The sequence below is a fragment of the Solanum verrucosum genome, unplaced genomic scaffold (genome assembly GCF_900185275.1).
Source record: "Solanum verrucosum unplaced genomic scaffold, falcon-dt-bn FXZP01000100.1, whole genome shotgun sequence".
Taxonomy (NCBI): domain Eukaryota; kingdom Viridiplantae; phylum Streptophyta; class Magnoliopsida; order Solanales; family Solanaceae; genus Solanum; species Solanum verrucosum.
The window spans coordinates 1,273,872-1,300,139 of NW_026020254.1; the positions used below are offsets into that span (position 1 = coordinate 1,273,872).

Here is a 26,268-nt window from a genome sequence, read left to right on the forward strand (position 1 = left end):
ATATAATTAGTATGTTTTGGGGCTAATAACGGATATTTTGAAGCGATTGTTTGCGTGGATAAATGAATAAGTTTTTTTATCACAAACTTGTACTTTATTTGACGCTATTCAAGGCACAATAAGACTATCCACATACAAAAATTTTGAAATATTTTATGTTGTCAATTATCATGATTTATAATATTTTTACGATAGATTCACCTAAAGAATGAGTGCAATTTTTTGTATTTTTTTCAAAACATATTTTATGTTGTCAATTATCATGATTTATAATATTTTTACGCATTTTTTAAATATAAAAAACCCAAAAAAAAATAAGACAAATAAATTAAAATGGACCCAATATATGTTATTTTTGTTGTCTCAATTTATGACACACAAATAAAATTTGGAGAGTCATCCAAATTTTAATTTTTTTTAAAAAAATGTTTTAAGTTATTAATTATTGTGATTTATAATATTTTGATGTAACTTTCAAATAACCAACATTACTGGTCACTTTGTCCTAATTTATGTGATATGGATAAAAATACAAAATTAACCCTTTTAAAATGTCTTTCAGATATTTTAAGTTGTTAATTATTATTATTTATAATACTTTTTTGGTAATTTTAAAATGATATGTGTTATTTTTTCTGTCCTAATATATGTGAGTCTGAAAGAATTCTGAGAGTGAACCTATTTTATTATATAGCTTTTAAATATTTTAAATTGGTAATTATTCTAATTTTTAATGCTTTTTAAGTCATTTGTAAATGATATATGTTGCTTCCTTTGTCCCATTTTATATAGTATAAATAAAATTCCCGAAACCAACTAAATTTTTAATATATTTTTTAAAATATTTTAAATTATTAATTATTGCGATTTATAATATTAAAAAAAAAGTACAAAACTTGTATCAGCCTAAAAAATGACCACGATAATTCGAAGTCTACAGAAAGCAATATGGTTGTACGTAATTTTTAAATACTTAATATATATTACTCCACTTGTCTCAATGTATGTAGCATTGATAAAATTTCAAGATTCAATCAAATGTTGTTAATTGTTAACATTTATAATACATTTTACGTAGTTTTCAATAATTTCACATTAAACAATACATATTACTACTTTTGTCTCATTTTATGTGACATTGATAGATTAATTTTAAGAATCAGTCAATTTATTTTTTCTGTTTTTTTAATAAATATTTTAAGTGGTCAAAATCACGATTTATTGTATTTTATACATAATTTTTAACGATAGATTAATTTCAAGAATTAATCGAATTTTTTTATATGTATTTATTTTTGAAATATTTTATGTTGTCAATTATCATGATTTATAGTATTTTTACGCAATTTTTAAATATAAAAAAAATTAAGACAAATAAATTAAAATGGGCGCAATATATGTTATTTCTGTTGTCTCAATTTATGTGACACAAATGAAATTTGAAGAGTCATCCAAATTTGCATTTTTTTTTAAAATGTTCTAAGTTATTAATTATTGTGATTTATAATATTTTTATGTAACTTTCAAATAACTTACATTGTTGGTCACTTTGTCCTAATTTATGTTATATGGATAAACTTACAAAATTAACCCTTTTAAAATGTCTTTCAAATATTTTAAGTTGTTAATTATTATTATTTATAATACTTTTTTGGTAATTTTGAAATGATATATGTTATTTTTTCTGTCCCAATATATGTGACCCGGATAGAATTTTGAGAATCAACCTATTTTATTATATATCTTTAAAATATTAAATATTTTAAGTCATTTGTAAATGATTTATTATATTATATTATTATATATTATATTATATTTTATATATATATATATATTATATTTATTTCTACTATATAATAAAAGGGGTTTTATTATGATATTATATAATAGTAGAATATATATTATATAAACTCCCTTTTATTATATAGTAGAAATTACAATTACAAAATTAACCCTTTTAAAATGTCTTTAAGATATTTTAAGTTGTTAATTATTATTATTTATAATACTTTTTTGGTAATTTTAAAATGATATATGTTATTTTTTCTGTCCCAATATATGTGACCCGGATAGAATTTTGAGAGTGAACCTATTTTATTATATATCCTTTAAATATGAAATATTTTAAGTCATTTGTAAATGATTTATTATATTATTATATATTATATAAACTCCCTTATAGTAAAAAAATAAATATATATTATATAGTAGAAAAAATGATTTATTATATTATATATTATATATTATATAGGGAGTTTATGATTGGACATCACAATGTCCCATCATAAACTCCCTCTTATATAATAAGAGAATTTTAAACTTGAAAAAAATATTGTACTACTTTTCTTTAAATTTAACAATTTTTTTGTCTAAATACTCACTTAATTATTTTTATATTACGATAAACTTGTGTTAGTATTTTATATTTTATGGTAATATAATTTTAACTTTTTTAAAAATGTACTCTCTCTGTTTCAAAAATTCTTTTTAGTATGTTTAAAAAAGAATGACCCCTTTCCTTTTTTGGCAATAATTTAACTTTAACTTTTCACATGACATGTTTAAGGCCACAAGATAAAATGACATTTTGGTACATTTGACATAACTTTAATTTAGAACCACAAGATTAAAAAGTCTTTTTTTTTCTTAAACTTCGTTTCAAGTCAAATTAGATCATTCTTTTTGAAACGGAGGGAGTAATATACTTTGTACCTCAAGAGACTAAAAACACACATTTTGAAGAGATTCAAATATGCTATTATCACTGTTATTTTTCTCATTTTGGTTCTCTTGAATTTTTTTTGTTTTTAAACCTCTTTTCTTCCCTCTTGGTTTTGCGGAAATAAGTATATTTACCTAACAAGATTTATCCACCTAGACATCTAGAATGTTCTCATTGAGAATCGAATGTCTCACGGCCAATGGTGAAGCATCAATGAAATTAATTAGGACCCGTTTGGCCATGCGATATGGTATCATGATATGAAATCATGATATGGTATCATAATATGGAATCATGAGATGAAATTGAAGGTTTGTTTGGATATGCGATATGGAATTTTTGTGTTGTATATTTTCTCATAAACATAAAAATCTCATAAGTTGTAAAACTATTAAAATAGCCCTAATTGTTTATTCAATCTTATCAAATAAACAAAAATTATAAAATCGCATAATAAATTATTACAAAGTTATTTGTTCTTCAGTTAAATAATTGTTTCATCTAACTTTAATTTAATTTAAAAAAATTGAACATAAATTGTACTTGATATGTTCATATCTCTCAACTACTCTTACAAATAACCTATAAAGTAGAAAAAAAACATACATTAGTGAGTAAATATTAACTTAGAAGTTAAATGCACTAAGATAAAAATTAACAAACATCACTAACTTCTACTCCCTCCGTTTCACAAAGAATGACCTGGTTTGACTTGACACGGAGTTTAAGTAAATAAAGAAGACTTTTGAATCTTGTGGTCCTAAATTAAAGTTATGCCAAATGTACAAAATTACCCTTAATCTTGTGGTCTTAAACATGCCACGTGGAAAGCAAAAAGTAAAATGTTACCAAAAAAGGAAAGAGGTCATTCTTTTTTAAACTGACTAAAAAGGAAAGAAGGTCATTCTTTGTGAAACGGAGGGAGTAACTATTTACAAGAAAAATCAATAGTTAAATATTATTGAATAACGAAATTTTAAAAAGTTACCACAAGTTGGAGTCAAAAACACTTCTAATAAAATTTAATCAAAAAAATTATAACTAGTCCACTTGACTAAATATTAATAACTAATTGATCAAATTTTCCTAAGTCCTCAATCAATTGGACTTGATATCCTTCAGTCATGTGAACGAACATTTTGCAAATACTAAGATTAAGAAAGTGCGGCACCGCCAATGAAAATTGTCTTTTATCAATATTATGCTTAGTCATAAGATTAAGACGTTTTTTTTTATTATGAAAAATCAAAAAAGTATTACTCCCTTTGTTCTCATTTATATTCACCAAATGAATTTCTACTTTATCATTTATATTCACCAAATTTAAAGTGATAATAAATTTTATATTGGTGAGAATAATAAATTTTAAAAAGTAATGATGCGATTATAAATTTTATTTACATATGAAACAAATGGTTAGTAGATATAAATGTGGGGTTGTTTTAACAAAATATAAACTCATGGATCAATTATTGTATTAAAATATCTCAAATCATGATATGAAATCACATGGTGATTCCATATCATGGTTTTTGGAGAATATGATATCACCTCTCATGATATGGAATCATGAGATGAAATCAGCGTAAAATCGCATGTCCAAACGCTGATTTCATCTCACGACACCATATCGTGATATGATATCGCATGGCCAAACGCCTACTTAGAGCATTCCATTATTTTTGGCAAAGACTAATGAAATATTTAAAATTTTGTGTGAAATATATTTAGTTACAATTTTTTTTTAAAATAGCATATTTAAAAAAACTCTTCCCCAACTTAAGTTTCATATGCTTTTGATTTCAACTTTGAGGAAATGTTGTACAAATATCTATTAAATTATTATATTTTATTATATGTATATGTTACCATATCGAATATGACTGTATTATGATGAGAAAAAAAGATTTTTTTAAAGCTTAATACATAGTCATGTATTTAAATTTAACATTAATTTTCACTAGACATCTTAATTGAAAGTTGTACTTATTAAACAGTTTGAATTCAAATTCAATTGTATCAATTAAATATAATGTAACTCTATAATATTTCATAATCAAGCGAGTCTTGAAAAAATGTAATTGAACTTGAGTTATATTGTATTGTTCTTTACTTCTTTTTTTAATTATTGAACTCGTGTTCATTAATGGTGTTTAAATGTTGATAAGAGTAATCATCTCAACTCATGGATATAAAATGATTTTTTTTTAGGTAAAATGGTCCAATGGACCCTTGTACTTGTATTAATTTGTATTCTAGACTCTTCTACTTAATCATGTGCCTACTAAACTCTTAAACTCAATTAAAATGAGACTTTTGAACCCCTCCAACCATGTGTGTAGCTCACTCTCCTTAACATAAATGACATGTAATATCCACATCATATACGTTATTGTCATGTCATAACTATTTCATAATTATTTTTAAATTATTAACTAAAAATGTCACTCAAATAAAAGATAAAAATAATCAAATTTCTATTTAAAAAATAAAACAAAATAATTATTTCTCTCACTTTTCCTCCACCTCCCACAATCCACAACCACCAAATGCAAAAAGAGAAAATGGAAACTCAAAATTAATCTGACATAGCTATTATCTTATAGAATCACTTTTCTTGAAAAGATAATTTGGGCAAGCTAAAAATTTGTCACTGGCTACCGTAGATTAAATACAGCATAAAAAACAAGAATCTTTTTCATTGATAGTTTCCGCCTAGCATGCTTAAGCTGGACAAATTCGACAGATTTCACTTTTATAAGCTTACTTGAACACTCTTAATTGTTATGGTGCTATATAAACTAACAAAAAAAATCTCCCCTCCTAATTCTTTTCTTTTTCGAAAAATGACTATGAAGCTCAAAAAGCCATAAGTCAAACCTAGATCTCAAAACTAATATGAACGAACAACGTTTTCTTAATGTTGGATCTTATGGCAGATTTTTGAGGCTCGACGAAGAAGATCACACACAATCAAACCCAGATCTCAACATGGAAAAAAGAAATCTATGAACAAAATGTGCGGAGCAAGCCACCAGAGCAAAATCGCCACCAAAGCAAAATCATCACATAACCACCATGAAAGACCCAGAGGCGGACCCACATGGAGGTTTCCGGGTGCTCGAGCACCCATTAACCTCGTATCGAAACATATATACTTATATAGAAATTAAGACAAAATCGTATAAAACTAAAGGTGAGCACCCATGCAACAAACGATTCAGGTGCTCAAGGTTTACATTTTGCTTCTCAGCCCGAGTTCGAATCCCTCTAAACACATTATTTCTACCTTTTCAACTCTATACTTTCTGCTTTTTAATTTCCAATTACACTTTCTTTTATTTATTTATTTATTTACTTTTGTCCTTGATCTATTTTCCCTTTCACATTGTCCCAGACTTTTCTTAAATTAAATTTTGTATTTCTCTTTCTACCTTTTAATTTCCAATTACACTTTCTTTTATTTATTGATTTATTTATTTATTTTTGTCCTTGATCTATTTTTCCTTTCACATTGTCCCGCTGACTTTTCTTAAATTAAATTTTATACAAAAGTTGCAAAAGTCCTTCTCCCTTTTTTACTCTTGTTTTTTAATTATTTTTTTTCGCTATCGTATTTAAATATCATTTTTATGATCAGTGTTAAATTTGTGCATTTATATTTTGTGATTGATAGTTTAAGAAGCAACCACGATCTTAGAATCTTGAAGCGGCCACTGCTCATGTCTATTATGCAAGTTAATCATGATTTTCCATGTTTGTTTTCTCTTTCTTTCTCATCAGTCTAATTAGGGAAAATGAAAAGGGAAGGGAAAAATATTATGTTCTAGAGCCTTCATTTAAGTTCTCCAACTCAAAAGCAAAAAAATCCTCCTTCTCATTTTTTTGCCTTTTTGGTAATTACAATCGTATGTGAAGGTATATTGTTCCTCTTTTTTTTTTTTTCTTGAACCAATTCAAAGAATTTTGATTGACTATTGATTTTTTTTTAAAAAAAAAACACTCTTGTTGAGGAATTTTAGCGCGCAATTACGCTCTTTGGTTAATACAAGTTTATATTAAAAATAGTGAGCACTCATAACCGTAAAATTCTGGATCCACCACTGGGAAAACCCATTGCTACTGTGCCAAAATCAACCTTCTTGTTCAACATCTGAAACTTCCATTGACACTGCTAAAACTCACCAAAACACCTAATCATTAACATAGGTTCAATGGAAAAAATGTGCAGAGAGGCAGACGAAAACGGCGTCGCAAGGGACGTCGAGATCTAACGCCGGTAGCAAAGGGAGGTGGTTGGGACTTTAATTTGTTTTTTTTATTATTTAATTATTTTTAAAGCAAATTCATTGCTTTCACTCACCTTTTTAAGTGTGATATCACACACTATAATTGAGTAGCAAAATACATGTCACATAAGTTTGGTCAATGATCAGAGGGTTTAAAAATCTTATTTTAATTGAGTTTAAGAGTTCAGTTGGCAAAATATTAAGTATAAGGGTCTAGAACACAAACTCATACAAGTACAAAAGTCTATCAGACCACTTCACCTTTTTTTATAAAATATAATTTAATGAATCAATTTTTATATTTAAAAGGTGTGAAGTCATGACATGTTCAAATATTAATATCATTTCATGATTTCAAATTACAAGATAAAATCACATATTCAAATACCTACTTAGATATGATGTTTGACTTTGTTTGTTACGTAAATATGAGTACAAAAAAATGCTAAATCTGTACATATTAAAGAACCTTTAAACTGTTAACCTTTAAGTTGATCCTTTCCAACTTATTAATCAATAATTGAGTTAATTGAGAATTTCAGTTAAACTTAAAGTATATTTAAATTAATTATCGTAATGCGATAAAGATATATAAGAGCTAAACTGTTCTCTTTTAAACTAAGGGCATATGTGATCAATTTCAAAAACTTTGAGGAATCATTTGATTATGAGATAGAATAGATAAAAATATCCTATAAAATTAACTTATACATCTTCTATCTTGTAATTTTAGAACAAAATAGTTCTCCAAACCTAATTAGTTCCTATAATTAAATATAAAATAAAACAATTTCTACGAAATATCTCAAAATTATTGCCAAACAACTCCAAGGACATATTTGATCAATTGGAAGTCAAAGTTGGCAATTGGAATTCGACCACGCTTTTCATCGCGACTATTCACGTAAATCTCCCACCCCCAACAATTTCCGTCGTCGTTCCCGGCGTCCCCTTCCGATAGACCGGAGGAATTCATGAACGTCGTCGTTTATGAGGTGTGGACCACATGCCAGGCGCAAAAATGAGAAAGAAATCTAATTCTAGGAGAGTAAACTCCCTACCTCAACAACCTTCCATGGCTTCTTCCCTCGCTTGTTCATCTCGTTTTCTTCTCCATTACAGAAAGATCTCCTCCCTTGTATTTTTTATCCTAGTTGTTTGTTTGATAGTTGTTTTGAACACTTCGTTGCGAAAGGAAGGCGTGTCTCGATCAGATGTTCCCTCGAATCGACTTTACACAGTCGAAGTGGTCAATGAGTTCCCTCACGATCCCGATGCATTCACTCAGGTTTGTTTTTCTTTCGCTTCTATTGATTCCAGTTGATCCTCTAGATTTATGTTGAATTCTAGTGTCTCTTGTATTTAATTTGTGTAATCAGAAAGAGGCATTAGAAATTTACTCGTATTTGAGGAGAAAAGAAGTCCAATTTGGACTTCTAGTAGTGTAAGATTGAGCTAGGATATTGCTTAATTTTTTCAAGTGAAGAAGAAGAAACTTACTCAGTTCGCAGGGCATACCCCGGCTTACAATAGCGAAGATAAAGTTCTCTTATCAAACACATGTTGCGGGATCCGCTGGGTTTCTAATTCTAATTTCTCTAGGGATGTAATGAGAGCTAGTCTTTTGCTTAACAACAGTACAAGCATCTGGCATTTTCATCCTTCCAAATCGAAACAATGATCAGTTATTTGGCTGCATTTACAATAATAAACATCACCAACTAATAGAAAGTTTGAGCAAACCAACGATAAGAATAAACATCAAGACGGTATCTGATGACTGCAGTGGATATGTGAATTTGCCAGTTTAAGGTTGCATTTTAGATGAAGTATCTAGAAAAGATTTTTTGTCCATGGATTAGCTTGTGTTCATTCACCCTTGATGTTTCTGTTTCTGTTTCCTTAACACTTCTAAATGAAATGACTACAGGCGGAATATTTTCTCTAATGTGATTAGTCATTCCCTGACAACAGATGTGGAAATTGTTTTCCATGTACCTTGATCAACTATGAGCTTGGATTTATGTGTAACGCAGGTGAAACTGTTCAGTCTAATTACTTTAAACATGCTTAACATTTACCGCAAAAATCTAAATAAGCAAAGATAAAAATTGATTTTTCTTATCAGCTTTCAAATGGTAACATCTTAACTATTGTTGTAATATGATTAAAATCTGTGGATGGTGTGCTATTTGATATGAATGTTCTCTCCTCTCTTTGGTTGCTGTTGAGGTTTTAAGCTTCTTTGCTTGTTGATAAACCTGAATATTATGGGTTCACTACACTTATCCTACTTCATTCTATTTAGAAATCCCAAAGTAGGTGCAGTTATAGTATTAATCAGATGGTGCTTTTTCTCTTGGTAAGTTATTAGATACTAGTGTTTTTTCCATCTAATAATACTGAACATTTTTCTACAGGGACTACTGTATGCAGAAAATGACACCCTATTTGAGTCTACTGGGATGAATGGGGCTGTGAGTTTCCCTCTGGTTCTGTAGTTGACTCCAATTGATTATTTCTTTGGAAGAATTGATTTACCAGAATATTGTTTTGGGTTCATAACTGATGGTGCTTATAATATTTGATTACAGTCATCTGTTCGGAAAGTCACTCTGCAGACTGGCAAGGTAATTGCCTAGATGCTCGCAGTGAAATTGGCCGTGATGCTGAGTTGGTATATCATTGAGCCCTTTCTTTATGGCATTCGCAGGTTAAGGCTATTCAGAGAATGCCGTACTCTGATTTTGGGGAGGGCTTAACTCTTCTTGGTGATAGGTTTGTGATCTGAACTATAAGGTCTCATTCAGCTGATGATAGGTTTTTGCTTACCTTGATTCAGCAAGGGAAGAAATTTATGTGACATAAGCAATTTGTTCTCTTTCCAAAACAAAATAGTGGTTCCCATTAGTTATAAGTTATACAGCTTGTAAATGATGCTTCTCCGGGACATACTTTCCAGGAAAACAGGATGTTGACGAATATGTTGTTTTTGGCTGATTAAAACAAAGATGTTTTTGTTGCCCACATGAATATAGGTCCTTTTAGGCTTCTGACTACTCTGATCTTTTATGACTTGGTGATTATGTCCCTTTTTTTTGTGATAACTGTAGTCTTCTACCTTCCACCAACACAAGCATCTAGCGTCTCTGCTTTCTGCTGGGATTTTTTTTTATAATGGTAACTGTTGCTTTCTGCTGGGATTGAACTTGTGACCTCATAGTTCTCAACTCACTTTGTTGACCTCTAGGCCACATCCTTGGATGCTTTTGCATGTTTATGTCTGCTAAATAAGTTGACAATCTCCTCAAATCTGAAGGACTTCTGAAACACCTTTGATTGGGAAAGTACTCACTATACTTCCTAAAGGTGATTTAAATTGAATTAAAAAAAGAGTTTTGACCCCTTTACTGCATGGTATATTCTCAAATTCAGTATTTCCGTGTACAATTGATTGTTGCTTTCTCTTTTTATGTGAAAAAGATGGTCCTATCATCTAATGTAGTAATCTTAATGTATTTCGCAGGTTGATTCAAGTAACTTGGCGGCAGAGTACTGGTTACATATATGATCGGCATAATCTCAGCAAAGTATGTAATACTTGTTCAGTGTTTTATGCAATTTTGTGCTATTTATGTTAGTATCTTGCTTAGATGAATCCCAGTTTATCTGGTAATATTATGATGTTTATTGCAAATTTTCTAGTTTGAAAAAGGAGATTTTCCTGTGCCGATCATTTTATTTTGATCTTGTTTGCTAAATCCCAACTTTTGACTCTGAAGTCAAGGCCAAAATGGTGAAAAACTTAAAAATGGTATCATGATGTCATTGACTACAAGAATGTGTTTCTGGAAACTTCTACTTTGGCTAAATAGTATGATATTGGGAAAATTATTTATCTTTGGCTGCTCAGTTATGTTATACAGGTCTTCCTGTCAGTTGAGACCTTTTCTGAGTTGTCACTAGCAAAGCATTCCATTACAGTTTCTTTGACAACCATCTGTATACAGTTAATCTGTAATCAATTATTCTGGGTTTTTTTAGATTGCTGATAATGCTTAACAATGATATGGCAATATCAGGCAATTTCATCTTTATTTTCAAGGTTTTGACTGTTCTTCCGGTGTATTTTTCAAAGTGGAAAAAAAAAACTCCAAAAACTTAACTTCAATTTCTTTCTTCTCACAGAAACTTAGGCTGGTTTCGCTTTGATTTCAGTTGTCTTCTGTATTCCATCTGCTTGAACCGTAAGATCACCATTTTCAGAAAATGACGCTCGGGTTTTTGTCCAAAATCGTCTATACCATATAAACTGTTGTTTTGTTATGCAGAAATATACTGTGTATTAATCCTTGCATGTTTGAGATCGGGGATCTATAAATGCTAGTATTTTTGTGGTTGAAAGATCTCTTTGTATTGATATGTACTCGGTATTTCCTTTATCCCCCCCCCCCCCCCCTCCCCCTCCTCTGGAATTCTTACAGTTGCAAACTTGTAATTTCTCTTCAGTTTGAGAAGTTTCGCCATGATATGCCCGATGGTTGGGGATTGGCAACTGATGGAAAAATCCTTTATGGGAGTGATGGATCTTCTACACTCTATCAGATTGACCCTCAAACTATGAAAGGTTTTGTCATCTGAAGGTCAAATTATGATTCAGTTGTTTTATTCTTCATATAAGAATGTATTATTTTGTTCTTATGCTTTCTTTTTCTCATTGTTGCAGTAGTTAAGAAACAAATCGTAAATTATCAAGGTGATGAAGTACACAGACTCAATGAACTAGAGTATGTTTATGACGAAGTTTGGGCGAATGTTTGGATGGTATGGACTTGTTCTCCCACCACTTCCTCTTTAGAACGATTGATTTCGTATTATACATCACAATTATATTTATCCAACATGAATCTGAGAAAGGTATTAGGGAGAATCTTTTCTCTTACTACGAATGAGATCATCTTGAGATTCTTTTTTAAACTCAATCTGTATTTTACTTATTCTGCTAGGGTGAGTACTTGTGCGCAAGTCCATTTCTGGTACCTTATTGTTATACTTACGGGGCTACAAGGCATCATCATTAAGACTTAACAATGACTGCTTTGTCTGAACTCAATATATGGGTTCTGGATATTGTGCCTTATCACTGAACTTGGATCAATTGCTGCTCTTTGATTTACCGTCTAGTGGTTTCTTTGATTTCTATGTTTAATAAAGAGCTTTCTTTAATAGCACGAACAACCAAAATGATAGAGGATATTTTCCGAGTATATAAGTTCTCAGTGTTGTCAAAGAATCACTTCAGAATTCAGATCCTTATAAAAAAGAATCACTCAAGAGACATCTTTAAACCACGGCGTTCTTGTAGGCAACACTTCATATCACTTGGACAGAGCTTCAGTGAGTGCACGAAAGCGCTAATGCATGAGCCTCAACAATCATGGTTTGTGCTGTCTTGAAGAGAGTGTTGCTCTGAACTCTCTTAGGTGGTAGTCCAGTTTAGAAACCAAGGCACTTAAGCATTTGCCTGAGTGTCCATAGGCTCCATCTTGCACGAGACATTAGGTATTAATTAACAAAACAATTGGTTGTTAATAAAATAAAAAAAACTAGTCCGTAAGTTTGAATTGGAGACTCAAAGCTGCATCGTCACAACTGAATCAGGTATTTAAATTGATTTTTGAATTGATTGATTTATAAAAAAGTGATTTTTGAGCTTGATTGACAAAGCTTTCTGTTTCATATAATTCACTGAATTGTTTCCAACTCCTTTTTATCTATAATTACTTTTGTACTTATAGTTATTTCTGTATTTATGCCTTTCTTCGCCAAAGTGCGCATTAACTGTGATTTGTGCTCAGGTCCTAGTAAGCTTTTGTGATTTTTTTGTTTGACAACAATACCAGTTCTAGTAAACATCGTTGTACAATAGCTCCTGTTTGATTCATGAAGCCCAAACCATTTGAATAATTTCTTTTACAACCCAAGTGTGGCGTAGGGTTAATTCTGACAAATGTCTCTGCAGACTGACTGTATAGCTAGAATATCACAAACAGATGGCTCAGTTCTTGGATGGATTCTCCTCCCCAATCTGAGGTTCTTCTATCAACTCTTTCCTAGTAGCATCATTCCAGTATTTGGAATTTTATTACTTCATGAAAAAGTTCTATTTAGAGTGAAATGATGCATTAGCTTCTATTTCTTATGCAGAGAAGGATTGCTACACAATTTGAAAAAGGTCAGTATCCTATAGCAACTGCTTTAGGTTCTGAGTATGATGTTTACTTGGACCTTTGGAACATTTTCTTTAACACTTAATTTTTCTGCAGCAAATTGATGTGCTGAATGGCATAGCATGGGATAGGGATGGTGACCGTCTTTTTGGTAAGCTCCGTCATAATTCTATTGCTCTTCAGTAACACGTATACCACAATGAGGAAATATCATTACACCAAATTATTTTTTTATTCAGTCACAGGCAAATTGTGGCCGAAGCTTTATGAGATTAAGTTGCACCCTTTGAAGACACCATTCAACGGAGACATCAAGCAGATGTGCATGCCCCCGGCATTTCCATTTTCATGATCCCTGCAGTGGATTATTCTTTTGCAAATTCTGAATTATTCTGTTAGTGCATCGATATTTGGGTCTATATATATAGAGAGAGAGAGAACCACATGCAGATTTTGGGAGTGTACTGTGTACACAGATTTTTGTATATGTACTTCCTTATGCCCAGAAAAGATGCAAATTGTAGATACTCAACTCAATTATTATTTGGTTTAGAGTAAAATGCAACTCAAGTAGAAACGAAAGATGACGTTTATGGTCGAGTATACCATTCAGCTTTTCATTTGATTTTTAGTTTGATACTTCAAGCTTCAATAGTTGATTACTTGATTAATTTCTTGCAAGATAATACCATTGGCTGCAGTTTGAAAAGCAAAAGGAATGGCGCCTTCATCAAGTTTTACTTGGAAAAAAATGATTATTTTGTTGGGACTTGGGAATACCTCCCTGATCAAACACAGTTACAGTCTTTATATATATTTTTTTATCATGTTTTTGTGTGGATCGATTATTTTAGGGTGATTTTTAATTTTTGTTTCTACTGTTCATTTAATAAAAATTTATGGGCCAAAATATTTTTAAATATGAACTAATTTTGCAAGGCAAAAATTGTGTAGTTCTGATTCGCAAGACACAAGTATAGAAAACTTTTGTCCTTATACGACAAAAGTTCTTTATAGATAAGTTGTCTATGTGGCTTCTAATTTGAACTTATGCCTCTATTGGTGCAAATTTCGTAGGAATTAAAATATCTTTTGTAAGATATAACTTTGTGAGTTTTGAATTGAACTGATGACTCTATCGACGTTCATAGGAATCAAAATATGTTTGTAAGACATAACTTGTGTGGGTTATGAATTTTTTAATGCATAATGTTTTGAAATTGAAGTTATCCCTTCTACCGTAAACTAAGTTATGCGTAGTAAGATATAACATATTTCTAGTAGGACTTAAGTTGTTATATTATGATATAAAATTTCAACAAAGGATATTTTCCACCACTTTTTAGGGCGAAAACTAAAGAACACCAATAAATAGAGGCATTGTGCGAATGAACCAATTTTGTTTGAAGATATCCCGCCGCATAAGGATGCCACAATTCTGTTATCTTAAATATCACAGCATTTAAATTACAAAACGTTAATAAGAGTTTTAGTTGAAAACAAACTCTCTCTAACTCTTATTCAACCAAAACGTCTTCTCTAAAAAGGTTTCGCATTCCACTTTGGCATTATGTAAGAATGTATCTCAACTTTACAGCCATCATACAGAGGCTCTCGAAGCCAATTCCATTCTTTGGGATCAAATTATGGATTGCAATTCTCACTTGCATTGTTCTTTTCGTCCTCATCTGCATCACTACTCTCTGTATCATCATAACCAGGCCGCGCCGCCGCTGTAAAGCACGCAAGTCCTTGAAGCCAATGGGCATGAGAAGTATCCCAGAAAAACAAGTGATAGTTTCTACTCGTAGAGCAACTAAGCCTAGTTATCAATTCAGATTGATAGAAATTCAAGCAGTAACAAATGACTTTGCTGATGAAAACGTAGTTGCTTGCGGAGATTATGCCATTGTTTATCATGCTATCATGTTTGGTAACACTCGAGTTGCAATAAAGCGGTTGCTCAGTTGCAGGTAAATATGTAGACAATTACAATTAGTGCATTGATAGAACTTCAGCTCTTCAAATTCTTGCCTGCTTAATATAGGCAGGATCAAATTTTTCGTTGTATCTTATTATTCGATTCTCGCTTCAAACACTGAATGAATGTCAGGACTAAAGCGAAGGAATTTACAGGGGAGGTGGAAGTATTATTGGGACTCAGACACAAAAACATGGTGAACTTGTTTGGTTATTGTTTTGAAGGAAACTACAGGTACTACAAACACTCTCTCTCTCTCTCTCTCTATAGTCTATATATACTCAATAGCCATTCTTAATTCATTGAATGCCAAATTTGTTTGTAATTATTCGATCAGGATAATCGTGGAGGAGTACGTAGACAATGGCAATCTAGGGCAGTGGCTTCATGACTGCATCAGTGAAGTTAGCCCCTTAACATGGAATATACGGATGAACATTGTGCTTGGAATTGCAAAAGGGTGTGTTTTTAATTAACAATTAAGTTCTTTCTCTTTTGAATCCACGTCGACTAAATTATTTAATTTTGTGTAGTTTGGCTTACCTTCATGAGGATACTGAACCAGCTGCTATAATACATCAACACCTAAAGTCAAGTAGCATTTTGCTAGATAGGCATTGGAATCCAAAGATTTCTGATTTTGGTATCACCAATTTCTTATATTCTGATGAAAGAAGTAATCACCCAATAACAACCCCTCCTGGAATGTCAGGGTGAGTTAGTTGCTTGGTACACTCTGCAATTCTTTAACTTATAAATCTATGTTGCTCGAACTCTTCAAAAATGTTCTCATCTTACAATTTTGGAGGATTGCTATAGCATTTTAACACAAGCCCCTCCTTTTCGATTGATTTATAACTTTCTTTTTTATGGCCTGTTTCAGCTATCTTGCACCAGAATATTTATCCACCGGAATTTTAGACGAGAAGAGTGATGTTTACAACTTTGGTATACTTATCATGGAGATCGTATCAGGAAAGCCTTCCATAAAGTACACTAGCACAGAAAATGAGGTTAAAATTTTTCTACTCTTTTTTGGCATAATAGCTCATTCAGTTCTATTCCCACAAAACAAGAAAAAAAGGTGATCTAAAATAGAGATATATTCAATTTGCAGGAATATTTAATTGACTGGATGAAATCAATGGTGGCAAGCCAACAATATGATCAAATAGTGGATCGAAAGCTACCAGAAAGGCCTAGTATGAAAGAACTGAAAATATTTCTGCTCATTGCTCTTAGATGTGTTGATCCAGATGTCAACAACAGGCCTAAAATGGGAGAAGTGATCCATATGCTGCAGCCGCGCGATTTACTACTCAGCGATGTAAACGTGATTCCTCTGCTTCATCATAACTTCAAAAGCATTAATAAAAACGAATGCGCTTAATCTTTATACACTGACTGATGCATATGTTACCGCTCATAATGTATGTCGAATAAGTAACCTAAAAAATAAGACAGATAACTTGTTATTATAACATGTTAGATACATTAATAGTTTGGAAACAGAGAACCTTTAACAGGTAAGTTTGTCCAAGAAATTTTTTCTAAAGTAATTGAGTTGTGGTGCCAACATTCCTTTGTTTACTCATTTTAGTCACTACTGCTTAGAATGGTCAGAACAGAAAGATTTTGTTGGAATATTAATCTTCTTATTCGAGTAAATATCATGAAAGGTCACTAAACTATATAAGTTCATATTATAAAAAATACTTTTTTTCTTTCATACAAATCACTTAACTATGTTCATATTAACTTAAATTACAAGAGGAATGTAGAGGGAAAAAAAAAGAGAGCAAGACCCAGGAGGCTCTGTATCAATGGAGTCTCATCATCCATACAAATTGATGGGTATATTCATATCATATGAATAGTAAAAACTATCATTCTTATTAAGATTTTCACTCATAAGAAAGAAAATTGATTTATAGATGGAATCAAATATGCAATATTTACGACAAAAGTATTCGGTTATGGGAAAAGGCACCTTTTTTTTTCATTGCATAAAAATCACTCATCCATTTCCTGAAATTTATTCTTGCAATATATAAGAATATTATTTATTTATTTTGACGTTTTTTCCAAGCGCGCTCAATACTTGCTGTGTTGGTCAATGGTCTGATACAAGTTTTTTTTTTGTTTTAGCCGGTGTTCTATACCCGTATTGGAGTCTGACTAAATTTTGACCGAGAAATCTCACAATTAGAGGTAAAATATTCTCTAACAAAGGTGACTTCGTTTAGAGAACTCGAACGTGATATCTCTGATTAAAGATGAAGGAATACTTACGGCTTCACCACAACCCTCGTTGGTCTAATACAAGTTACTTTAAGGATATTGTTAAGATGTTTATGAACAATAGAGACAAATGTAATAATATTGACCCATTTGGCCATTAAAGTTGATATTGCAAGGTGGCACAACAAATATGATAACCTAAAGCAGAACTTCAATGAGTTGACCTTAAGGGCTCGTTTGGTGTGAGGGATAATACCAAATAGTCCCGGGATTAAATTATAGTACTGCTTATTTTGTTGTTTGGTTGGCAAGTTCGGGATAACTTATCCCGGGATTAATAATTAGTACCGGGATAAGTTATCCCTCTCCTTGGGTGGTATAGTAATCCCGAGATAACTTATCTCGGGATAAAATAGGTAAATGACAAAAATGTCTCTTTCAACCCTTTTGTTATATCACTTTTTACATTAATGAAGGGCATTTTTGTAAACAAATAAATTGTTCTTAAAATTTATTATTTTGAATACAACAAACCAAACACTCAATAAAAAAAAATCCCAACACAACTTATCCCATCATAACTAATCCCAACATAACTTATCCCAACATAACTTATCCCATCATAACTCATTTTCAAACCAAACGACCCCTAAAGGTTATTGTTTAAAAACACAAAAAAAAAGTTCATCAAAACAAAGATTTAATTTGTACAAAAACAAATTCTGAAATTCATATTTCAGTCCATTCTAGTTATAATCAATTAAGATTTAGTTTGAAATGGTTAGTCCCCATTAGCTTAACAGTACATTTAATTAAATTCAGCTGAGCCTTTAATTAAATTTGTTTAAATTCTAAGATTATCTTGGAGTCCTAAATCTATGATAATAAATAAGTGTTATTATGCTTATATACTCATTTTTTTTTCTGCATGAACATCCCATCGAATCCAATATGGACTCATATTCTCAGTATCCTCAATATTTGGTTGGGTGAGTTTAATATTTCGAGTCAGCCTATTCAATTGTTCACAAGAAAAGGGAAGATAATACTTGAGGTCTCCGGTTCAAAATTCAGTGGAGATAAAAAACAGTAGATATTTCTCGTTATTTGTGCTAGTTTGCCTTGGTGGATAGAGTTACTTGATACCTATTATTGGTGGAAAGTGGCAGGTGTTCAGTGGAAATAATCGAGGTGCATAAAAGTTGATCTGGACACCACGTATTCCGTGAAAATAGTCGAGATACACACACTACTAAAAAACGACGGACATAAAAGTGACGGAGGGCGTCGCTTCAAAAAACGACGCCATTAACCACACTGTCCATCGCTTTTTAATAAAAAATATTTTTTTTAATTTTTTTTTTTAAAAAAGAGACGGACGGCATCGCTTAGTCTGTCGCTTTTTTCGCGGATTTTTGCGTCAACTATATATATAATTAATAATGAATTGTTTAATTAATTTTTTAAAGAAGCGACGAACAGCATCTCAAAGTTCGTCGCTTTTTGGTCAAACATTTAAGAAAAGCGACGGACAACGTCTCTTAGTCCGTCGCTTTTTTGGTCAAAATATCGGTCAACTATTTTTTAAAAAGCGACGGACAAAGAGACGTTGTCCGTCGCTTCTTTTAAAATATCTTGACTAGATCGGGATTTCCAATTTTGTTCTCTCTCTCTCTCTCTCTCTCTCTCTCTCTCTTCTTCTCTCTTCACTCTATTTTCTCCCTTCTCTCTTCAATCTGTTCGTCGCCGTTGTCTCCATACGCCGCTGGCCCAGCTCCTTGCCTCGCTGCTTGCCGGTCGTCGTTGCCTCTCTCCTCATTTTAAGGTTAGTTCCTAATTTTAGGTTTTTTTTTCAATTCTTGTGATTATAGTTGATTTTTAGTTAGTATATTATTGTTTTAGTTTATTGGGTTGTGTTTAATCAACTATTAATTTGGTTTGATTATTGTTAGTTAGATATATAGAATTGAAGATTTTTAATTTAGGGTTTTTTAAAAATTAGGCATATTTTGAATTGGGCATTGTTAGTTAGTGAATGAATTAGGATTTTTGTTAGGGTTTTCAAGATTTTGAATTAGGATTATTATTAGGGATTTGAATTTAAGATTTTTTTTAAAATTTTTTTGATTGATTGTTAGTTAGTAAAGTGTTAATTTGAAGTTAGAAGTTAGTTTGAATATCATGAATATATGTGTTGAATGTTTGAATGTCATGAATGAATATATGAACTTGAACTTGAATATAACCAATTCATGGATCAGAAGTTTATATATAATTAAGTTTAGAAATTAGATATGAATTAACTTGAATTTAGAACTTGAAGGTTATATATAACTAACTGAATTTGTGATTTTAAGACTATTTTGAATTTGGAATTTAGGACTAGTTTGAATTATATTTGAGATTTTAGGACTACTAATAGTTTGAATTCGGGATTTTATAGTTTGATTTTTGAATTCTAGGAGTATACTTTGAATTTGTGATTTTAAGACTAGTATGAATTTGGAATTAATTAGGACTAGTTTGAATTATATTTGAGATTTAAGGACTACTAATAGTTTGAATTTGGGATTTTAGCACTAGCTAGTTTGATTTTTGAATTCTAGGAGTACTTTGAATTTGTGATTTTAAGACTAGTTTGAATTTGGAATTTAGGACTAGTTTGAATTATATTTGATATTTTAGGACTAATAGTTTGAATTTGGGACACTAGCTAGCTAGTTTGAATTTGGAATTTTAGGGATTTGAATTACAACTTAATTAGAACTTATAATTAATTATAACTTGAATTTACTATAAATTGAACTTAATTAGGAATATGAACTTGAAATGTTGTTGACTTTAATTTATTAGAACTTAATTTTTATTCTTATTAGAACTTGGATTTTATTTGAACTTATTAGAATTTTGTAGTACTTGAAAATCTTATTGACCTTAATTAATTTGAACTTAACATAAATTAATTAGAACTTTATTAAACTTAATTAATTTATACTACCTTGAAACTTAATTAGGAATTAATATAAACTTAATTTTGATCAACTTAACTAGAACTTGAACTTAATTTGAACTTAATTAATTAGTATTGATTAATTAATTAAGCTTTAACTTTGTAGATCTTGAACTAATTGAACTTAATTAGAATTTGAATATATAACTAATTATTGGATTTACACTTTATATATAACTAATAACTTTTATAATATGAACTTGAATTTAGAAATTGAACTTGAATATACTTTAGAAATTGAATTAATGTAGTAATTGAACTTAATTAGAATTATTAAGTAATTATTACAAATATATATTAACAATGAATTAATGTAGTAAAATTATTGACGAGAGGGAGTTGCTCGGATGGTAAGCACCCCTCACTTCCAACCCGAAGGTTGCGAGTTCGAGTCACCAAGGGAGCAAAAGGGGTGAGAGCTCCTAGGAAGGGATAAAAAAAAATGTAGTAAAATTATTATTAAATTTAATTTATAATATAATTGAATATCTATATTTTTGTAGATGGATCATCGTTTGTGGATGTATAATATGCATTATGAAACTGGTGCTGATTTGAAACCTGAGTTTATTGACGGTGTTAGAGATTTTATTGACCATACAATGACACTTGACATTTTCAAAAATAATGGATTGGTTAGGTGTCCTTGTAGTACATGTAAGTGCTTAAAATTTTTTAAACCAGATACACTTATGGTTCATTTGTACCGTAATGGATTTAAGCCTAGATATTTTGTATGGATTGATCATGGAGAAAGTGATGGATTCGATGGTATGTTTTATAATTCTCTGCCTATGGATGAATATAATATGGTTGCACCACATGGTCAAATTAGGGTTGAACATGATAGGGTTCATGAAATGATCAATGATGCTTTCGGGGTTCAAGGTGGGATGAAATCGGAACAATATTTTGATGAAGCTCCTAATGAAGAAGCAAGACGTTTCTATGATCAATTAGAAGAGTCTAGTCGTCCACTATGTAAAGGGAGTCCGCATTCTGCCTTGTCAGTTACGATTAGATTAATGGATATTAAATCAGATTGGAATGTTCCTAATGCGGCATGGACTCAATGGTTGATCTTTTGGGTGAGCTAGTTAATCCGGAGTTTAACATACCTAAGAACTTCTATCAGGCAAAACGTTTGGTTTCCAAGTTAGGATTGACATATGATAGAATTCATTGTTGTGTTAATGGCTGCATGTTGTTTTACAAGACTGATAGTGAATTAGAAAATTGTAAGTTTTGTGGAGATGCTTGTTATAAGAGGACTCCGACTGGAAAGATGGTCCCAGTTAAGGCAATGCATTATCTACCTCTCATTTCTAGGTTAAAAAGGTTGTATGCATCGATGAGGTCTGCCCTACATATGAGATGACATCGTGAATATAGAAGGCCATCGGGTGTCTTGTCTCATCCATCTGATGGTGAAGCATGTAAGCATTTTGATAATGTATATCCTTTTTTTGCTAGTGAACCAAGAAATATTAGATTGGGGTTGTGTGCAAATGGCTTCACACCATTCTCTAATGTTGCTTCGCCTTATTCATGCTGGCCGGTACTTCTTACTCCGTATAATCTTCCTCCTAAAATATACATGACCAGTCCCTACATCTTTCTAAGTTGTGTTATTCTAGGTCCCCGTAATCCAAAAAGTTTGATTGATGTCTATCTACAACTATTGATAGATGAGCTTAAACAATTGTTGTTTAAAGGCGTTTTGACTAATGATATATCAACTAAGCAAAATTTGTTTATGCGTGCTTCTTTAATACAGACTATTAATGATTTTCCTGCATACGGGATGTTGTCTGGTTGGATGACAACTGGAAAGCTAGCATGTTCGTATTGCATGGAAAATAGTAACGCATTCACTTTAAAGCATGACATAAAAAATATATGGTTTGATTGTCATCGCCAGTTCTTGCCAATGGACCATGAGTTTAGAAAGATGAAAAATGCATTTAGAAAAAATAAGGTTGAAAGTGACCCCCCCCCCCCCCCCCCACCTCCATTACTCACAGGGCATCAAATTTGGGAAAGAGTTTCTCAATTACTTAAAGTTACAGAAACTTCACCTTCTAGACTTCCTGGATATGGTGTGGAACATAATTGGACCAAACAAAGCATATTTTGAGAGTTGTCGTATTAGAATGACAATCTGCTACGACATAATCTTAATGTGATGCACATTGAAAAAAAATATTTTGACAATTTGTTTAACACAATGATGGATGTTAAGGGTAAGACCAAAGACAATTCAAAAACTAGAATGGACATAAAGGAATATTGTAAGAGAAAAGAGTTATGGCTGCAGGAATTACAGAATGGTAAAATTGTTAAGCCCAAAGCCAGTTTTTCATTCACATTGGATGAGAAACGTGAAATTATTGAGTAGGTTAAAAATTTGAGGATGTCGGAAGGCTATGCTTCGAATTTAAGAAAGCGAGCAGATATGAATGAAGGAAAATTGATAGGTATGAAAAGTCATGATTGTCATGTGTTCATGGAAACTTTAATTCCTATCGCTTTTAGCCATCTACACGGAAGGATATGGAAATCAGTCACAGAGATAAGTCTTTCTTTTAAAGATTTGTGTTCTAGAAAGTTGTTGGAGAGTAGTTTAGACAGGATGGAGGAAAATATTCTTGTTACTACTACTAAGTTGGAGAAGATATTTCCATCTGGTTTCTTTGATGTAATGGAGCATCTTCCAATTCACCTTGTACAAGATGCCCGCCTCGGAGGTCCGATTTAAACAAGATGGATGTATCCATTTGAAATATTCACTAAGTTATATATATTCACCAAGTCTTTTATTAACATATATATATACATATATACATGTAGAAAAATTGGCAGTTCCAAGCAAACGATTAAGCAAAGGGGAAGGATCGAAGGATCAGTTGTTCAAGGTCATATTAGGAGAGAAACTGGTGATTTTTATTCTTATTACTTTGGTGATGATATGTCATGTAGGATAAACAGGCCCAATCGCAATATAATGATGAAGGCGATATTGATCCTTTATTTTCACCGATATCAATTTTTAATCAAAATGGTCGAGGATCTAAAAAGCGTGGAAGCGAGGCTTCACTGATATGAAAATGCAATCAGTTGTGACATATATTTTGCTTAATTGTCAAGAGATTCAACCATATGTCAAGTAAGTGTTAAAAATATGTTATCAAATTACATACTAATAAGTGTTCATTAACTAACGAAATACTTGAAAATGATCAGCTTGTTCGTAAACACATGGGGTAATGAAGCCATTTATACAAAAAAATTCAAATGGCTGAGGAACTATGTAAGTGTTCAATCACTAAGTATTTAATAATATATTCATGTTATTCTAACTTATATTACTTGAAATAACAATCACGTAGGTTTACGATGAATACTCAAGTGTCCAACATTTGCAATTAGTGAAAGAAGTAGCACTTGGACCTGAATCTCAAGTACTGACAATGAATAAGTATTGTGTCAATGGGTTTTTAAGTTTCAAACTGAAGAAGTTTCTAGGAACAAGAAAACAAATAATAGCAATGTCTACATACAAGGTGATGTTGATGGTACTAGCTAAACTATTGAATATTATGGTGTCAGTCATGAAATTATTGAAGTGCGGTATTCAGGTTGGCCTAAGAAGAAGATTATATTGTTTCGTTGTGAGTGATTTGACCCATCACATAGAGGCACAAAGGTGGACCATCAACATAATATAATTGAAATTAAACACACCAGGAAATACAGAAGTTATAATTCTTTTATCATTGCACAAAATGCTAAACAAGTGTATTACGCTCCATATCCATTGCGTAGAGACAAAGCTAATTGGTGGGTTGTTATAAAAAATAAGCTTTTGGGAAGAATTGAAATTGACAATGTCTTAGATGTGGCGTATCAAAATGATGTTGCAATTGTTCAACAACAAGTTGATATTGAATTGGAAACCACACTACAACATCCTCAACACATATTAGAAGAAGTATCTAATGATGAGATACTGAATGTTGAGGAAGAAATATATGAGAATGAGGAAAATGAATCATTTGATGACGAAGAATGGGACGATAATGAAAATGAAACAATTGAGGAGGAAGAATGGGAGAATGATGGAATTGAAACAAGCGAGGAGGAATAGCGTAGAATGAAAGCTAGCTAGTATATATATGTAAGTTAGTGTATTTTGCTATTTTTATTTAAATTATGATTTTTATATATATTACACATGTAAATTTACATACAGATGTCATCAGTTGGTGACGGTGATAGACATCGCGAGAATCTTGGAGTTAGCCAGACTAAACAGGCTAAAAAGAAGAAGTCTAGGAGATCCATAGATCCTGAGGATATTGTAGGATCTATTTCTTCTATGCCAGAGCACATCAATCATGATACTCATTTATTTGTTGTTTCGTTTGGTACGGCGAATCCTCGGCAATATTATCCTAATTACCATTGATCAGTCGGTGCTTTCTCTACTTCACAAGCATTGCCTGTACGACGCTACAAGGACCTACCTTTACAGGTTATTTATCGAGCACGACCCTTATCGGCAGGTACTCTATCTCCCACAGATACATCTCCTCAGTTTTCTGCCATGAGGATTGGAGATTCTAGTAACGAGCAGTTAGATGTTATGACCGGTACGCCTCCATTTACTCAACATTTTGTGCATCCTGATGTATCACCCTCATCTACAGCTAGACCTAGTGCTACACCAGATGATAAGATGCCTGCTCTAGCTCCTGGCCAGAAGGATAGATTTGGTAAAGTCATGATTGAGCCGGATGGATCATCGTAAGTTTGTTTTGTTATCTATTTGTTAGTTTATTTTATTTATTTCTTATACTTTAATATATTATTCATGAACTAACATATTTATTATGTGTTTTGCAAGTGGCATCCTGCAAGGATGCTTTCCGGGCTTTAAAATACTGTGTTAGAAGACTTTATACACAGGCTTATCACTCTTGGAGCGAGATTTCAAACAGAATACACCAGGCGATGTTTAATGAATTTAAGGTATATATTTTTTAGTTAAGTTTAGTATACTTTACTTTTTCTTACTATCGATCTAATTAATGTTATTCAATTTTTTTCAGACTATGTGTACTTGAGAGCCTAGGTACAATTTGGTCATTACGACCACATTTGAGAGAAGGGCATCCGCCAGACTGTCTAGTTGGCTAAAGAAAGTTTGGGATAGTGGTGAACGTCCGGATTGGATGTTGCCTCATGTTTTTGATGAATTGGGTCTGTATTGGAACACAAACAAGCTTAAGGTAATATCAGAACAAACTAAAAAGGCTAGAGGCAGTCTTAAGGGTGGCTCGTTGCACACCGGAGGTGCAAAGACCGTTGGAACAATTATAAGAGAGACGGTAAGTTCTAATTCAAACTTTTAAATAAATAATAAGTTGATTCATATATATCATTATAAATTTCAGTTTTTATTTATAGGAAAAAGAATTGGGACGCACTCCCATTGAACCGGAGGTTTTCAAGAAGACTCACGTCAAGAAGAAAGAAAATGAGTCGGATCCGGATGTGTGGTGGAGGAAATGGCCGAACGAACTTTTGTAAGTTATTTAATATGAATAATATATATTAATAGTGAATATATTTATGATATGTATATATATTGATGTCAATTTTTATATTTAATATGCAGAATGAGTTTCATCACTACGTCGCTGAGAATCTAGATAGTTCGGTCGAAATGACACATGAACTGTCCACCCAGATTTGAAAAGAAAAAGTGGTATGAGGGACACACAAGGGTAGAT

General features: G+C 31.7%; 3 protein-coding genes across 4 annotated transcripts in view; all 3 read left to right on the plus strand.

The window, feature by feature from the left end:
- Positions 1–26,268, plus strand: part of LOC125833217 (glutaminyl-peptide cyclotransferase-like) — a 247,381-nt gene that overhangs the window by 208,759 nt on the left and 12,354 nt on the right. The gene's annotated exons all lie outside the window — the stretch shown is intronic.
- LOC125833212 (glutaminyl-peptide cyclotransferase-like) lies at positions 7,876–13,872 on the plus strand. 2 transcript variants are annotated; one of them, XM_049512356.1, is made up of 11 exons: positions 7,876–8,299; positions 9,432–9,488; positions 9,606–9,641; positions 9,725–9,789; positions 10,538–10,601; positions 11,521–11,638; positions 11,738–11,835; positions 13,034–13,104; positions 13,219–13,246; positions 13,338–13,392; positions 13,481–13,872. In XM_049512356.1, exons 1-11 carry the CDS (start codon positions 8,018–8,020, stop codon positions 13,591–13,593), a joined length of 987 nt encoding a protein of 328 aa, XP_049368313.1. In that variant the 5' UTR covers positions 7,876–8,017; the 3' UTR covers positions 13,594–13,872. The 2 variants fall into 2 exon arrangements, with proteins under 2 accessions (XP_049368313.1, XP_049368314.1); XM_049512357.1 differs by having other exon boundaries at positions 7,890–8,299; positions 11,741–11,835.
- LOC125833162 (probable serine/threonine-protein kinase At1g01540) lies at positions 14,820–26,231 on the plus strand. The gene is made up of 10 exons (XM_049512303.1): positions 14,820–15,214; positions 15,355–15,456; positions 15,560–15,682; positions 15,756–15,935; positions 16,106–16,235; positions 16,340–16,549; positions 24,726–24,900; positions 24,946–25,279; positions 25,608–25,863; positions 26,154–26,231. The coding sequence occupies exons 1-10, from the start codon at positions 14,820–14,822 to the stop codon at positions 26,229–26,231; spliced, it is 1,983 nt and encodes a 660-aa protein (XP_049368260.1).

What these genes read in the sequence shown, in the direction of transcription:
- LOC125833212 (XM_049512356.1), top strand. Translation starts at nt 8,018, where the DNA reads ATGCCAGGCGCAAAAATGAGAAAGAAATCTAATTCTAGGAGAGTAAAC. An exon ending in ATCGGCATAATCTCAGCAAA is followed by an intron (nt 10,602 to 11,520) that starts GTATGTAATACT and finishes ATTTCTCTTCAG; the next exon opens with TTTGAGAAGTTTCGCCATGA. An exon ending in ATTCTCCTCCCCAATCTGAG is followed by an intron (nt 13,105 to 13,218) that starts GTTCTTCTATCA and finishes TTTCTTATGCAG; the next exon opens with AGAAGGATTGCTACACAATT.
- LOC125833162 (XM_049512303.1), top strand. Translation starts at nt 14,820, where the DNA reads ATGTATCTCAACTTTACAGCCATCATACAGAGGCTCTCGAAGCCAATT. An exon ending in GTGCTTGGAATTGCAAAAGG is followed by an intron (nt 15,683 to 15,755) that starts GTGTGTTTTTAA and finishes AATTTTGTGTAG; the next exon opens with TTTGGCTTACCTTCATGAGG. An exon ending in ATTGAGCCGGATGGATCATC is followed by an intron (nt 25,280 to 25,607) that starts GTAAGTTTGTTT and finishes TTGAGAGCCTAG; the next exon opens with GTACAATTTGGTCATTACGA.